This window comes from Larus michahellis, chromosome 23 (genome assembly GCF_964199755.1).
Source record: "Larus michahellis chromosome 23, bLarMic1.1, whole genome shotgun sequence".
Lineage (NCBI taxonomy): Eukaryota > Metazoa > Chordata > Aves > Charadriiformes > Laridae > Larus > Larus michahellis.
This window is the reverse complement of record NC_133918.1, coordinates 5692082-5708715: the sequence shown is the minus strand read 5'-3', so window position 1 is coordinate 5708715 and position 16634 is coordinate 5692082. Positions and strand designations below refer to the sequence as shown.

Below are 16634 nucleotides of genomic sequence, written 5' to 3'. Positions count from 1 at the left end.
ACACTTTTGCTAAGAGCTCAAACAGAACCACCTAGAAAGAATATTCAGGAAAATCAAGATGGAAAAGTCTCAGTTCAAAATAGTTTAAAACCCTTTCCTGGAGAGGCTGAGCTGTTTTATCTAACAATTGTTCTACCATTTGTACAAAGAATTACACAAGTGTACAATTGAGGGAAAAGAAGGACCAGAATGCTCAAATCAATGCCTACGATTCTGCTGAAACAATGAGTGCACAACCCTAAGCACTTCATTGTTTTGTCCGTGCAGTTGCCTTTTGCTCCAGGACTCCCACTTTGCCTTAGGCTCGTTGTATAGACAGTGACTGCCACCTGCAGCAGCAAGGATGAACTACTTCCACAAAAGATCATAGAATTATCAAGAAGATAATTCTAATTATCTAGAAGATAATATTGAACATCAAGAGACTTTAACTCTGATCCCAGCAAGCAGAACCTTACTCTGCCTCCCTTCTTCAGGGAAGAGAGCTAATTGCATACCACTTCACTTTATAGTGAAAATTTGTATTGCTGTCTGTTGCTTAAGTAACATTTGGGTATATATACACAATAGTACCTCAATGGTAGAAAGTCACTTGACTGAAGAGCATGGGCTTAATTTAAAAGTACTTCTTAAAAAAAAAAAAATTATTTTTTTTATACCGGTGAGAATGTCCACCATCAAGAAATCCTAGGAAAGACATTCTGACTTGTGTCTGTGCACGGAAAGAATTATCAAGACACTATAAACTCGATTTTCTTTTCATCCCTCCCCCTCATATTTAAGAAGACCCCTCTTAACTTTCTGAATCTCAGAATGACACAGGATAAGCAGGCTGAAGGCATGAGGACACACACCCTAGCAGTTACCTAAACCTAGGGAAAACAGTTGTTTGACCAGCATTTTCATCATATCAGAGCCTTTCTACCCCAATCTCCATCCACCAAAAGTGAACAGTCTACTAATTTGCATCTAACCTATGACTTGAGTGCTTAGCAAAGTTCCCCATCCAGTGGCCAACTTCGTACGTGCAGCTCATGATTCCTGGCCCAAAGCTTGATTCTGCTGCACGCAGCACCTACGGCTCTTGGGCTGAATGGCAGCACACACAGGTGACTATTAGGTGCAGTTCATCTGAAATGTTTGAGGAAGAAGAAATAACAGGTGAATATTTTAAAACTACTCATTGCTCTCCTACTGGCTCATGGATAAGTTGCTGCAAAAAAATGACAACGATATTATTTACAAGGAGGGTCTTAATAGTTTGTTATAAATTGACTTTTCATCAAGTGTACTCCACATCTTACTGATCCCATTACTATACCTTAATTTAATCCTAGTTCTTAATAAAAGGAGGTAAGAATCTTGTTAGACCCTTTGTAATACCAGGAAGAAAGGCTGAATAGCTCTTCAAGGAGTGCAAGGAGAATACTCCAATTATTTTTTGAGCAGGCCAAAAAGCTTTACAGACACAGCTTAAGCCAGAAAGCACTATGCAGATGGTATAAAGCAAAAAAATTTGAAAAAACATCACAGAAAGAGGTTCCACAGGTAAAAAAAAAAAAAAATACAGGATACAGCAGGTCTTTCAGAGCTAAATGCATTCCATGTATAAAAACTGAAAGTATGTTGAAAAAACCTGCCACATCTGGCAAGTACGTTCATGACAAGACCACACTCTCAGGCACTTACTCCGTTAGGTCTGAGGTTTCTCTCCACATTCACACTCTTCCTCAGCACTTTGGGTGCCAGTAGGTCATGGCTTGCCATTGGGACTGGAGAGCACCTATTGCATCACTGCACACATTGTGTATAAGCCCAGATGGAAACAAAAGCTGCTGTACATCAGTAAAGACATTCAAACATGAAGGCTATTGATATTGCAGTAGTCTTTATTATTAAAAAAAATAAAGTCCTTAAAGAGAAGGTGTCAGGTTAATACAAAAGCATTTATGATTTTAATAATTTGTTTCCAAGACAATTAGGCAACAAGTTACCAAAACTTTTCACTTGTTACAGGTGACCAGGGTCCTTCCAATCATCAGCCTCATTACTTGCAACTTCACATTTCCTCTCAACAAATCCAGAAATAAGGGACAATTAAGAGTTCCTCCAGAACTTGTACACTGAGTGATGAATAATCATGCTGTACATTCCTACAGATCCTCCTGATGAGATCAGCAAACACACAGTACCACATACACAATTCCACATCTATGTTCTGGTATGTCGCCCTCTAAGGAAAACCACTTTGGAAAGAGATGCAAATCACTGCACTAGAAGTCAGTTCCAAGAAAATAAACCAAGAAGTTTAAGAATACATAGGTCGTATATGCTAAGAAAATAGTTTCTTATTATTTACCTTTCAGTACTGTCACGGCAGAAAGTGATGAGAAAGGTGTCATAGAAATTCATGTTAAAAAAAAATTATGTCTCCTATGGGACAGCATGTAGAAGAAAACTCCACTTCTATATTAGTAAGCATACATGCTGCTGTTTTCACGTTCTGGTATATATGTTCATAGAAGAAGTAAAAAGGTAACAAGTCTGCTGGCACTGATTTAGTACCCACCCATTAGTAAAACAATACACAAACTTAGTTGAAGTACCAGTGTTTCACAACATCTAGTCCATGATTCTCTTCACATATTCTTTGGTTATGCAGAGAAACTTCTTTACTAACTTCAAACGACAGGTTCTGCACTTGTGTGAAGCTCCTGAAACAAAGGAAGCAAAATAAATCAGTTACTCTGGAGGATAATAACTTCCGCTTAACCCCAAAGGCCATGCGCCTGGACATTCCCATCATTGTCCTATCATGCAGCCACCAGAAGAAAAAGGTAAGATGTGAATTTTCTTCCCAAAGGCCAGAATTTGGAGGAGAGAAGGGGCAGGTTACAGGATGAGGAGATGTGTGGCTTTATGGTCTATCAGTGATACTTTGTTGACACAATACTCGAGGAAAAAACCTTTTCTGTGCTCCTTGTACCTCCTAAAGGATGATATATTGGTACCATTGTTATTTAAGACACAGCGCTTCCAGTTCACTTTTCTGTCTCATGGAGTTTTCCACTCTCCGACATATTTGCACTTTACCAGGGCTACTCTTGCTTACTGAAATTCTCAGTGAAAGTGTCAGCAAATGGTACAGTAAAGAAGTTCACTTAGAATACGCAAACAGAAAACCCCAAGCATCTTTACTTTGATTGTAGGTAGAGTAGGCTACAAACAGAATTAAACTTAGTTCTACTATCCCCTCAATTAATCCTCCTTCAATACACATTCTGGATATATTCTATTGAGATCTATAGATCTCTGAATATTTAGCCAGCGAGTCTTTTCACCTGACTGTTGTAAATACCTTTGAAGGTCTTTATCCAGTTTCTGAGATGTTTCTTTAAGCTCTTTCAGTGCACTACATGCTTTTGCACTTTCTTCTGAGTAGCTTGGCATAACTTCTGTCAGAAGTTCTTGTGTGATAGTTAACTGCTTTTGTAGTTCATCTACAATATGAGATGTTAAAAATATTACTCCAAAATGCCTGCAGTGGCATCAGTTAATGCAAGATTACTTAATAGCTGGAGTAACCATGGAGACAGGTGAACTAGATGATGGAAAACTACTGCTTGCTCAGCTGTCACAAACACACCATGAAAAATCTGGAAAGGCCAAATTATTCTTAGCTATTGTGACTAACACCAGCAACAGGCTATTAAAGTTGCTAATCAAACTCATTTAGAGTATATCAAAGACTTTTACAACACAGAAATACAAGAGGGGAAAAAAAAAAAAAGTTTTAAACATTAAAAATTCCCTGGCCAGTTATATATGTTGCTATTGGCATGTACCCCCAGCATGGAATTTATCCAGTCCTTTCCATTAGCATTCACAAACCAAAACCAGGTATTTATTTCCTTTCAAGCCTTCTTACAAGAATTCTAAGTTCTTCCAAAAAACCTTTTCCATTTGTTTTAAAGTAAGTAAGATTATTGTGAGCGGTTTAAGAATCTTATTTCTTGCAGAGTAGCAGTTTAAAAATGTAATTTTTTGTACAGACTTCAATACCAAACACAAGTACTAATTTATTAAACAAACATTCTCTGATTCAAGACATCACACAATGTATTTAAGCTCTAGTGCTACAGGAAACATGAGCAAGTCTACCCACGGGACTTTAACCCTTAAACACAGAAGAGATCAAAGTATTTCTACAACTCTACAACTTGCTTATCCATTAAGAACAAGGGAGGAGGAGGAATGCCATGAATACAGTTAAAAGATACAGAAACTCGCTAAAGTGTATATGAAGACTGTCCTAGTTTAGAAAGTTAATTTTTTCCTGCTACAGGATAAAAAACTTGTTCAAGTCCAGTTTAGTGGTTAAACAGAGACAAGAATTATTCATAGCAAACACATGACTAATGTTGCAGCCTAGTGTCCATACAAGCTCTAAGAGTACACAAAATTCCTCCAGTGGCCACAGACAGATCTAGCAATAACAATGTAAGAATTTTAGCATACCAAAAACCACTATTTCTGAAAGTAAATTTCATGAATCAAATTTTCATACCAAGGTATGTTAGCATATCTCCTTCTATGTGAATATTCTTTATGGGTAATTCATGTCTAGTGGCATCCAGGGAAACTGCAAAGCTTTTATATTGCTCTTTAAACTTTTCACAAACAGGAACAAGGGGAGAAAGTACTTCCATCTGCAAAAGAGACACAATGAACCAACACTTCTTCAAAAGCAGCCATTTTGTTGGTACAGCCCCAGCTCAATACAGAAAAGTAATTCATAAAAAACCCCAACTATGATTCTGAAATGCTCGTTGACGGAGGAATTCAAGAAGTTTGTGGTGTGATACTCCTATCATGCTGTTTAATACATTTTCCTCTACCACCTCAAAATACCTAGGTCAATACTGGTTTCCATGTTACCGTAGCTCAGACGTACCAGCAACGTAGCAGATAAAGTGTTATATTCGATACTTTGACTGTAGTTAAGTGTACTCTCCAAAAGACAAAAGTATTGTTTAATTTTTGCAACGCATATCTGTTAAAAGCAAACGTAGGTTCAATTTTGAAAATTAATTATTCCAAAATTAATTATTCATTAGAAATTTGCCTTCTTACAACCAGGCCAGAACTATTGCTGCCTAACGTATAAAAATAAGACAAATAAAGAACAGAAGATGTTCACTTCTCATTCAAGGGTTAGCATCTCAGCTCTAGCCATAACTGTAATTGCTTAACTGCAGGATGTTCAGGTGTTTTTAAGACACTTGCATCTTCTGTGCATCAGCTGCAAACTGGTCTGGCAACTGGTACGCTATTGTTGCCCCTTTCCTTATAGCTCTAACTTCTCCTTCCGGAGTATCCACAAAGGACAACCAAAAACACGACAAAGGCATTTGCTTAGGTAACTGGAGAGCTTTACATGCCACAACAGGAAGATGATGTTTATTTTGTTAAAGATGCATAAAATTGTACCCCAGCAGGCCACGGAAGCAGAGGAATCTTTTCTGGATAAAGGGCTACTTCATAAGTGAGCTTGTTTAAATATACGAGAAGCATAAACTGCAATAAAGCCTACCTGTTTGTCTAATGCCTCATCAAGCTTCTGCTCTCTCTCTTTGAGTAGAATTTCACGCTTCAACTCGCGGAGCTTCTCCTGTTGTCTCTCCTTTTCTTCACACAATGTTATCAAGTTATCTTCTGCTTTTTTCTCCAGCTCAGCAAGATTTTTTCCTGCCTATTACATCCAAAAAATACTCACAACTGAAGTAATACATCTAAGTAATTAATATATTCAGAATAAACAGAAGTAAGCCCCAGACCAGGTCAAAGAGCTTCAATTAATGAATCAGAGACCTCATGCAATAAGCAGAGTATGTTAAATTGAAGATCCCCTCCATCTTCTTCTCCCACCCCCGACAATATTTTTTGTAAAGTAAAAATATACACTGAGTGAACCAAGAACTAAACCACTGCTACAACCTTGAACTCCAAACACTCTCACTTGGTATTCGGTAAACTTCTGCACACCCCTACTTCATGAGGAACCAGCACCAGCTTAATAAACTGTCACTGAATTCACTCTAAGAGAATTTTCAAAGCAAGTAATACAGTTTTACAACCATAAACATATAAAGTGACAAAAATCAAACTTCTACGGATCAGAAAGCATAGATGAGAAATGAAACAATTCCTCAGTACTAAGTTCTTTTATCTGAAATACCAAATACTTGACTGACACTCACCTTTACTCTTAGGTAAGTTAAAAGCAGTGTCTGAGATTCCAGCTGTTTCATCAGATCATCATAATCCTCTTCCTTCAGAAAAGACAAGAATACGCTAGATCATTTTTGGTATTTAAACAATTATTTCTCCAATGTTCAAACAAATTACTGAAAGTCGAGTTTGTGCCCAGAATCATCATCAACAATGGTCAGCTTGATGAAAACAGTTTGGGTTTTTAAACAATGCATGTTAATTAAATACACCTCTCTGTTCCACCACTTTTCATAACATTTTCAGCAGATTTTCATAATACTGGTAGAGAACTTGAAGTTTCAGTTGAATGAGACTCCTGAATGGCACTTCAAATTAGGTTGAATCAATGTTAGTTTTCTGAGCAAAAGACGTCAGAAAATATTTAAAGATAACACGATATAATTAAAAAGTACGAACAGGAATACAAATAGAATCGACTTGAGGAGCTGCTACAATTGAGGCAGATTCTTTAAGACAGGAAATGGAAGCAGAACTTTGATCAGCGTTGAGAGATCCAATAAACAAAACAAAGACAGACTTATCCGCTGACTTCTGCCAGAAGACTTTAGATCATCTCAGGACCATGAAGTTGTTATCAAGACTAAAGATAAACAGAAAATCTTCATTTCACACATTTCAAAATAAATATGCTTAAAAAATGAGACCAGTGAGACTCACCTCTGTTTTGTCTTCTTCACATGTGTGTCTATCTTCTTTGCAAGCAGGAGTCTTTTTGCAGACAGTTTTATCTGTATCACAACAGAAAAGTTATTGCTCTCTTCTACCAAAGTATATAGGGTGGTTCAACACACCATCAGATTCTTCAAAGGCAAAGATAATTTCAAAATTATTATATGTATCAGTAAAGGAGACTTGTGCTCTATTTCTGTCCTTGATGATACTCATAAGATGCGGATCACATGCACGTTTAGCTTTAAGTGACAGTTACAGATAGATGTGATAAAATTTTCAGAAGGGCTGATAATCTAACACCCATCTGTTACAGCAACAAAGAGCTGAGGGTACTTTGTTCTTTAATGTTTGATCTTAAACAAAAAGAACAGAGCACCCAGAAGATACTAAAAATTGAGAGGTTAATTTAAAGCCCAAAGGTCTCGATACCTCTGCTTAAAGACACTTCATAGAATCATGGAATGTGTTGGGTTAGAAGGGACCTTTAAAAGTCATCTAGTCCAACCCCCCTGCAGTAAGGGGGAACATCTTTAACTACATCAGAGATCTAGACACTTGAAATAACATTCACCTTATTTAACAAAATCCTTCTGTGAACATAGTAAAATACAAGGGTAACTTATCATCAAGTTATGGCACATACATTAAAAATAATAAAACAAGAAATTGAGTATGAGTGGAAGCTTACCAGAAATAGCTGAAATATCAAAGTCCGGTAGACTAATTTTATCTCCATCTAATAAAGTAGACTGCAAGTCACCTTTCTCAGAACAGCTCTGATTTAATGAGCCATGGACAACACCTGAAGAAAGAAGCTGTTATCAAACTGAAAGAATTAGAAGAGATTCTGCACAATTATATATGCTTTCACTAACATGTGGCAACCTTATGCTGACTTTTACACATTTACTTTTTATGTATAATACTCCCTAACTTACCCAGAAATAAGGTAGTTCAGAATGTTCTCCTCAAGTATTTCACAGTTCAACAACAACACCACCACTCAGATGTGAAAAGGGAATAGTTATTTCCTCAGATTTTCAAGTCAAGTTCAGGTCTTACCAGAAAATTATTTTGCAATTCTTGCAAGAGAAATAAAAATGGACTATTTTGCAGACAGGGATTTTCAGTAATTTACACTGGATTTATTAAAAAGGTTAAATATAAAAAAAGCAGGGCAATGGTGAGGCCATAGTAAAAGAGCAGTTCAACGCCTTGTGCAGAAGGCAAGAGATACGCTTATTTTAGACAACCCAATTACTGAATTCCAGATTAGTTTTCTATCAGAACGTACAGAAAAGAGTTTGATGGACTTCAGTTTACACCTCTTAATCCCACAGTGAGTTTCTTAATTCCCTTTGTATACAGATAATAACTGGCAGCGATGCAAGTAACAAAAAATACCACCTCTTCACATCATTTTACAGTTGTTAAGAGTTCCACAGGTTGGAAACACAAATTCACAAAAGGATAACTTTTAAATTACTCCAGTAAAACCTACCAGCAGAAGTTTTACATTTCTGAGGAAGAACTGATCTTGATTCAGTCGCAGAAGATGATTTCTCAGTAGACATTGAAAAAGAATTTGAAGTATCCTGACAATCAAGAAACAGAAAAGACTGAACATAAGCAGTACCCATCATTGACAACATATCTTACCTCTGACTTGAATGCTGACAACAAAAAACTACAAGCCCAGTACACCTTGGAGCTTTGTGAGTCACCCGAGTGCAATTCCAAATTCCTATCCCCATCCGCATCTCCCCCAAAACCCCAGCAGAGCCCTTTTTAGCTTAGATCTCGCTGCCACACGTCCGAGCCAGCCCTCAGACCATTCCTACCCCTTGCTGAGCGACCCCCGAGCCCAGTAGCGAGGCGGCTAAGTACCTTCTTGGCGTTTTTCTCATGGCACTGCATGTAGCGAGACTTCACTATTCTTTTTCCTGAAGAAGGAGCAAAGAGACCTCAGCCGGGCCCGCCGCCGGGCTTCCCGCCTCAGCGACCCACCGCCGCGCCTCAGTGGGAGCGGGGCCCCCCTCACCCCGCGGCTACCTCTCTGCCTGCTTTTAGACACTGCTCCGCCCGCCGCCATAGTACGGGAGTCGCTCTGCAGCGCCGACATCCTGCAAAGACAGAGCGGGAGATGACAGCGTCGGATCCGGAACCAGGCGGCGAAACAACCACCCCCTTCCTCACCCTCCCGCTGCCTCAGCCGCCTTCTCGTTCGAACGGCCGCGCAGGCGCAGCACCGCCCCCGCGCTCCGGGGGAGCCCAGCGCCCCCTGGCGGCGCGGAGGGATGGGACGCGCCGCCACGGCCGGCGCCGCTCGGGGCACAGGGAACGGCGCCCGCCCCGCCCCGCGCTCCCCGCGGCGCCAAGCGAGGAACGAGGGGTGGACAGTGACTCTGTCACCCGATGAGCCCTCCCCACCCGGGAAGGGGAACCGAGGAAAAAACAAGGAAACCGAGGGTCGAAATATAAACGTATTTAATAGAGTAAGACTATTATTAAGATTATTATTATTAATGTTAATAATATTAAAGAACCAATGTAGATACCAATACCAACATAGAATCATAGAATCGTCTAGATTGGAAGGGACCTTCAAGTTCATCGAGGCCAGCCATCAACCCAACACTGCCCAAACCACCACTAACCCACCTCCCTCAGCACCGCGTCTGCCCGGCTTTTAAATACCCCCAGGGACGGTGACTCCACCACTGCCCTGGGCAGCCTGGTCCAATGCTTGACAACCTTTTCTGCGTAAAAATTTCTCCTAATATCCATCCTAAACCTCCCCTGGTGCAACTTGAGGCCATTTCCTCTTGTCCCATCGCCTGTTCCTTGAGAGAAGAGACCGACCCCCCCCGGCTGCCCCCTCCTTTCAGGGAGCTGTAGAGAGCGAGAAGCTCTCCCCTCCTCCTCCTCCTCCTCTCCAGGCTGAACCCCCCCAGCTCCCTCAGCCGCTCCTCACAAGACTTGTGCTCCAGACCCCTCACCAGCTCCGTTCCCCTTCTCTGGACACGCTCCAGCCCCTCAATGTCGTTCTTGTGGTGAGGGGCCCAAAACTGGACACAGCCCTTGAGGTGGGGCCTCACCAGTGCCCAGTACAGCGGGGTGATCACTGCCCCAATCCAGCTAGCCACACTATTTCTGATATAGGCAATATAAAATATACTAGGATTATACGCTGCCTATTCTACCATAGGAAGCTGTGCACTCCCAGCAGGGGACAGCAAATGTGGGACACTGTGAGTGCTGCAGCTTCAGGAAGAAGAGGAGCACCCAGGGCTCCAGCACCAGGGCAAGGAGTTCTCAGGATAGCAGCCATCGAGGAAGAGCGGACTTCTCAGCAAACTTTCTAATTTATAGCGAATGTGACGTTCACGGTATGAAGTAATCCTGTTGGCCAGTTTGGATTAAGTGCCCCAGTCTCACTCCTCCTCATCCCCACACCTGGCAAGCTCAAAAACACCAAGACCTTGATCTTGGCGTACCATAGCTGGCTATAAAGTAAATATTTTCACCAATTCAGACACTAGAGTCCTCTAAAAGCACAATTTTCCCAAGTGCTAGAAGGGACCTTACCAAGAAGTAAAATTACTGAATTAATCCTGTGTCGCTCAAGCCAGGACAAGTTGGTGAACCTCAAGAAGGCTATGCTAGGGATGTCCTGCCCTGAGGCCCTGACAAATGGCTGGAGGCCGCCGCCGCCCCCGCAGTGGAGCCCTCACAGCGCCGGCAGGCGACGCTTCCACTGGGGTTCTTCGGTTTTGACAGGAATCCACCCACTCCCGCTTCTCACCGCCGGGCCCTACCTCATGAAAGCACCTGGCTCCCTACGAGCGCCCGCTCCCGAGCCATGTGGGCAGGCGGGAGCGAGGCGGTCGGGCCGAGCGCTGCCCGCCATCGCCCCGGGGCTCCGCTTCGCACCTCCCGCCCCGCCGCGCGGCTGAGGGGGCGCCGGGTGGGGTGGGGGGCACAGCGCATGCGCCGTGCGCGAGCGGCGCTGAATGGGCGCCGCCCTGCCTCCCCCTACCCGGAAGTGGCGAGCGGCGCCTCGGCGGGGCCTGTGGCGGGCGGCGGTGCTGGTCGCTAGCGCTTCACCCACCGGCTGAGGTAAATGGCGTCCCGCGCCTCCGGTGGGCGCCCATTCTCCTTCCTTCCTTCCTTCCTTTCTTTCCTTCTTTCTTTCCTTCCCTCCCTCCAGTGCGTCCTCTATGGGCGACTGAACTCTGTGGTGGTGGCCCCTCAGAGGGACCGGGTCTCACACAGACCACCGAGCCCGGGGCTGGTGTGGCGGGCGCGGGCGTTCTGAGGGGGAAGCGGGCGGCGGTGGTTCTGAGGGCGAAACGTCTGGCGGGGGGGAGCTGAGGGGCTCCACCGCTTCCCTCAGGAGCCCGGGGGCCGTTCCTCGGGTCGCCCCCTCGGGAGCCGGCGCCCTGGTGTGCCTGGCTTTGGGGCGGCTGCTGAGGCTGGGAAGGGACGCGACGCGGTGGCCGGTGTGTTGTTGCTGACTCGTTTTGCATCTGATGTGCTCGAAGAGCTGGACGTGCCCCAAGGGAAGGAACATGCCCCGCCGCCTGTCTCTCAGGCGATGTGCGGGGGGAAGATCTCGATCAGGGCACGGAGTTAACTTCCACCTCCTGCTTTCTGCTCTTACAACCACGCAGTGTTCTGCTTTTTCACATGGTGTCTCTAGCTCTCGGTATGAACAGCCTGTAACCTTTCGTACAAGTATCTCGGCATCTTTCAAAAAATTCGTTGAAGCTCTCTGGGTTCTTTTGTTTCTTTGTTTTATTTTTGAGCAGCTCTTGACAATATCAGTGCTGCTGTGTTGAGGTCGTGCTTTATCATGGTGACCATCATTGCCTAGCTTATATATTCCTCTAGCTGTTTGTATCTTAGAAGCGCTGTGTCTTTTTGGTAAGCTGGGTTTTGCAATCTCTGGAAAGTAAAACTTTTGCAATCTGGGAACATCTTTTTGTTACGTGTTTTTGTAGGCTAAAAGTAGCAAAGTACCATCCTGATTCATGACTACTGTGACCATACCCTTCACATAGGTATGTGCAATCCTGATGTAAGATGACTTTCCAGTATAATTTTCAGACTTATTTTCTATTATTCTGTAAGTATTTTGGCAAAATTCTTACCCAGCTTTGTTTGCAAGTCCTGTTTGTGAAAAGTGAGAAGTACTTTAGATGCAAATGAGTTCAGTATTCTTTGATTTCACCTTCTGGAAATGGGCGGCTGTATAGCAAAGGGTTGGAGATGATCTCAGGCTTCTGGCAGATGTAATTAGCCTTTCAAAGATGTCATCAGCATCCTCCCACATTACTCCTAGAGGTGGCTTGGTATCGGTTTGTCTACCTAGCTGTTTGCAAATAAGAGTTTGTCATGGGTAATTAGAAGCTCTCTGATTTCAGGTCTGTTAGCTGGAATACATAACTGAAGTACTTGCCCTAAAGTAACAGTGTGAGGTAAGCCTGCAGTCTGGTTTAGTATATTGGTGTCACACCCATCAAGTTTTAGGAAGCCTTTGGTGTCTTTAACTTGGAATCTTGTCAGGAACAAATCCCTTTAATGTAGGGGAAACAATATGGGGAACTTCTAACGCATATGTGTATTCGTATTAGTTTCAAGATTCACTGTGGCTTTCTTTAGAAAAGAGTTAATTGTGATTATTTTTGCCTTTGAACTAACAATGAGATTCTTTACCTGCTCTACACTTGAAGTCCGGTAACAGCCTCTGCTTTTCGTGATGATGCATATAAGACCATTTCCTTAATCATTAGTGTTTATTTATTAGCATAAAAGTCAGGAGTTACTGCAGTAATGTGACAGAACTGTTTTTGTAGAATTGTACAATTTGGGTTGCTTGGGGTTTGTTTGGGTTTTTTTTGGTTTTGTTGGGGTTTTTTTTGGTCACCCTATTTGAAGGTTATCTCCACAAAAAGCTTTTTCAGTAGTTGAATGTAGTTTGTGCAGTGACAGGGCAGCTGTCTGTGCAAATGGATAGTCTAATCAGAATGGGAAGGCTCATAAGTCTGTGTTTTTCTGTGGAACCTAAAACGCTTATAGAACTAAATAATTTAGGAAGAGTAAAAGCAGCTGATGAAAAATTTAAGTGAGGTTCACCTAGAAAGTAGTACTTTGTACAGACTGAGGTTTCTGACAAATAATGATTCAAACATTAGACCTCTTGAATAATCCTGTGTATGAATAACAGTTTGACTCATATGCACGTAGTTCAATATTGCTTAGGCTAAATATGGCCTTTCCTTAGCTAGCTGGTCAAATACCATGATTTGCATATCTTAGGCATTTAAAAAGGAAAAATTCCTAAAAGATGCAGCAGTATTAGCTATCTCAATAGCCATGGAAAAGAGTGAAAAATTATGATTCAACCGAAAGTCTGTAGTTCAGTACTTCTTTGTAAATATAAAAGCTGAAGATATTTATTAATCGCACTTCTAAGAAACAAGACCTACTTATTCTAACATCAAGGAGAAGTAAAGCCTGAGGTGCTGATAGGAATTCATTTTCTTCAATAGATGGCTATTTTAATAGATTATCTGCCTTCTGAAAGGACTAGGAGTGTCTTTATTTCAGAAAATGAAAATTCAGAGGTTTTGTCTCTGGTATATCATGTTTTCCTGATGTATCAGGTGACCTAAGTGTGGCCTGTAGAGTTGCTTTTATCTAGGCTTTATTGTGTTTGTATCTGATTACCAAATGAAACTCAATGCAGATCCTAGAAAAATATTCTCTTCCTTTAAAGACCAACAAAGTTTAACAATAAAAGTGTTTTAAAAGGTATTTTTGACATGTCTACATTCTGCTGATGAAACCCCCCCTTTTTTTTTTCTTAATTCACACAAAAGTTCCACCTGGAGTTTCCTAAGAAAATTTCTTATCAGTGTAAATGCAGCATTAAACCAATGAGATTTTTACTTCCTTTACTGACAGCTGTAACACTACTAAGGATAAAATTAAGAAAAGTACAAAAGGTGGTAGAATAGTCTCCAAGGTTCTTTTGGCTTATACTCTTTGCAACTAAGACTCTGGTTTTTTGTCTTCATTCCTTTTTTTGTCAACAGGGACACTTTTTCATTTCCTCTGAATCATACTCGAGCCTACATCTGTAACTCTGACATCACACTTTTTGTAAGGTTAATAACATGCTATAGACCTTTAATGTCACTGTAAGACTGATAAGGTATCCTTGTCTTGAGGTTTAATTGTGCATCTGAGTCATTAAAAGAAAGTAGAGGCCTGCATCTTAGGTGGCTTGAGGGTGTAGATTTGGATCAGGGTCTCCCAGGCCGTAGGGAGTAGAGAGAAGGTGACTGAGAAGGAACTGCCTATAACGAAGGTAATTTCTTTGACTTTTTCCTGTATTACATTGCATTACTCGCATTGCAGTCCAGCTTCTCCTTTGTTAGGCAGTCTGTGGCAGTAACTTCTCTGGCAGGGTTGATTACAAAGAGTAGTAACAAATGTGTTGTAAATTCGCATGCTCCATTCAGAACTACTTCTTTTGGAGCAGAAAAAGCCAAGAACTTTTAGCTAAAGAAAACCAAGGATCTAAAGTTGTTTAGTCCAGCAGAACTTTTTATGACCAAGAAAAATATTGAAGTGTTATTAGAATGCAAAGCAATTTTCAGGTAATCTGCAAATGTCTGGATACTGGAAAAATATTAAAATTAATTATGCTTAACTAACAGCAACTGTATGTCCTTACGATATGAGGTAAGACTAGGGTCGAGACCTTTGCCTTACCTGTATCGCACAGTTAATTGTGGAAACTAAATTTAGAGTGTCTCTGTAGCCTATTTTGCTGGAAATTCCTTGCTTTGGAAATCAAGGATAAGTAATAGCTGAATATTTTTGAAATTGCTAATTTTTTTTCAGTTTGATTAGGCAGAGGGATCTCTTTTGTGCATCCTCATTGGTGATTCTGATGCTCAAGAACATTAGATATCAAGTACTTGTGCTATGTTTATACTTTTGTGTTGAAAATTACATGATGAAAAATGGGAGAAGCTTGAATCTTTCAGTTTGAGGAATGCAGTACTGGAAATGTACATGAAAATGTGAAGAACTGGCATATTATAAAGTTCATCCTCAACAGTTTTGCTGTAATGGTAGCTTTCCCTTTTTAGCTTCGCTATGATTCATTGACTAAATATGTGACTTCAGATTATGGCCTTATTTAAACTAAAAGGATACCCTATGCTGATTGGGGCAAAGTTCTCTTCTAGAATTTTACTGCATTATTAAGTGGACAATGTTGGCGTTAATGCATATTGAAAAATTAATTAGCTTAATGGAGACTTGAAAACACTTAGAAAATATCATGAAAATCACCATATAGAATTGGAATTATTGGTTTTCTATTAACGTTGTTTGAGCAGAAAGTAAAATTACAGACTGATGATAAATTATGTAGCCTACTGCATTTCTTCTACAAAGTATTGACATGGTTACCTGAAGCGTTACCCTACTCAGTCATTTAAGTGGCAAGTATAATCAATCCTCCAATGATGGACTAAATAGTAGAGCCCCATGTTCACTTAGATTATTGTTTGATAAGCCCACTGGGTTTTTCTTTATAAGGAAGTGAAAGTACTAATTGATAGGTAATATAAAAATAAATATAGTGTTAGAGTGTTGGTTTATAAGCTTGTTATGTTACTGCTGTTAACAAAATACACTGTCTGTAGAACCTGCAAAGGATGGGGTAGGGAAGGTAACAAAATCCTGAAAAAAGTTTTTAGATTGGTTAGACTTCCTTCCATTTTTCTAGGCCTGTTGGAATTCTCCTTCCAGGATAGTTGAGCGAAGGTGGCCTGTAACTGGTACGTTATATTTAAATTTGTCTAGCACTATTTCAGATTTACTTCTCTCCGATCTCACTTGAAATAAGTACCAGTAAATTGTGTATGTTATACTGGCACAATGAAACCACTGTCACAAGGGTGCAAATCATAAATCACTATATCCTTTAACACACTAATCTCATGCAGCTGTTGCCCCACTCGCCCACAGAATTGATTCAGTCTCATGTGTTGAATAAAAGGTTAGAAGCAAAAGCTTTGTGTATCTGATTTTTTTTTTTTGTCTTGCCTGGCTTACCTAACTCTGTGTTTGCATCTCTAGAACAAGACTATGGTGAAAAATAATGCTTTGCTGTGTTTTGTAGATGCCGATGACTGTACTTAGTAAATTTTAAGTGCTGTGAAGATGTATACTTGTGTTACAAAAGGCTAGTGAAAAGTAAAGAATTTTAAGGAAAACAGGAAGAAGTCTGAATGTGAAGTCTAAAATTAGTTGATGTGCACCTAGTGCCAGCTTCTGCCTTCCACTTATTAAATTCTCTGACACACAGCTTTGTTTATTTCCCATGCGTTGGAAAGGGACTTTGTATAAGAGAGAATATTGAAAAAATTGAGGTAACTGCATAATTTCCATCTGAGAGAGAACTCAACAGTGGTGGCTCGGCTGCTGTTTTCCTGAGTTTGCTGTTTTGCATGCTGACCAATACGGTTTCATTATTACCTTCTACTCTTGTATTTCTCCTTTTTCCTCCAGTACTCTCTGCACCTGAATTCAGGCTTGTGTTTCTTTGATGAGACAAATTACACTGAATAAATATTTCAATTGCT

The 16634-nt window shown here is 41.0% G+C and overlaps 2 protein-coding genes across 15 annotated transcripts in view; one reads left to right on the top strand and one right to left on the bottom strand.

Moving 5' to 3' along the window:
• Positions 1-1871: 1871 nt before the first annotated feature.
• On the bottom strand, positions 1872-11164 carry HAUS8 (HAUS augmin like complex subunit 8). 3 transcript variants are annotated; one of them, XM_074565392.1, is made up of 11 exons: positions 11078-11164; positions 9019-9089; positions 8854-8909; positions 8468-8561; positions 7655-7768; positions 6952-7022; positions 6261-6332; positions 5594-5752; positions 4568-4709; positions 3359-3500; positions 1872-2714 (listed from the first exon to the last, which is right to left on the bottom strand). In XM_074565392.1, exons 2-11 carry the CDS (start codon positions 9086-9088, stop codon positions 2594-2596), a joined length of 1041 nt encoding a protein of 346 aa, XP_074421493.1. In that variant the 5' UTR covers position 9089; positions 11078-11164; the 3' UTR covers positions 1872-2593. The 3 variants fall into 3 exon arrangements, with proteins under 3 accessions (XP_074421493.1, XP_074421491.1, XP_074421492.1); XM_074565390.1 differs by lacking the exon at positions 11078-11164 and adding an exon at positions 10785-10908; XM_074565391.1 differs by lacking the exon at positions 11078-11164 and adding an exon at positions 9163-9186.
• The window catches only part of MYO9B (myosin IXB), a 45025-nt gene continuing 39352 nt past the window's right edge, over positions 10962-16634 (top strand). For 9 of the 12 annotated variants that reach the window (XR_012584447.1, XM_074565384.1, XM_074565382.1 and 6 more), the window contains exon 1: positions 10962-11085. The gene's annotated coding sequence lies outside the window, so the exon portion shown is untranslated. Of the gene's footprint in view, positions 11086-11969; positions 12030-15780; positions 15828-16634 lie in introns of those variants that run through there. The other 3 variants (XM_074565379.1, XM_074565378.1, XM_074565380.1) reach the window with 3 other exon arrangements.

What these genes read in the sequence shown, in the direction of transcription:
- HAUS8 (XM_074565390.1), bottom strand. Translation starts at nt 10,876, where the DNA reads ATGGCGGGCAGCGCTCGGCCCGACCGCCTCGCTCCCGCCTGCCCACAT. An exon ending in GAAATGTAAAACTTCTGCTG is followed by an intron (nt 7,769 to 8,467) that starts GTAGGTTTTACT and finishes TTCTTTCTTCAG; the next exon opens with GTGTTGTCCATGGCTCATTA. An exon ending in TGATATTTCAGCTATTTCTG is followed by an intron (nt 7,023 to 7,654) that starts GTAAGCTTCCAC and finishes GTTGTGATACAG; the next exon opens with ATAAAACTGTCTGCAAAAAG.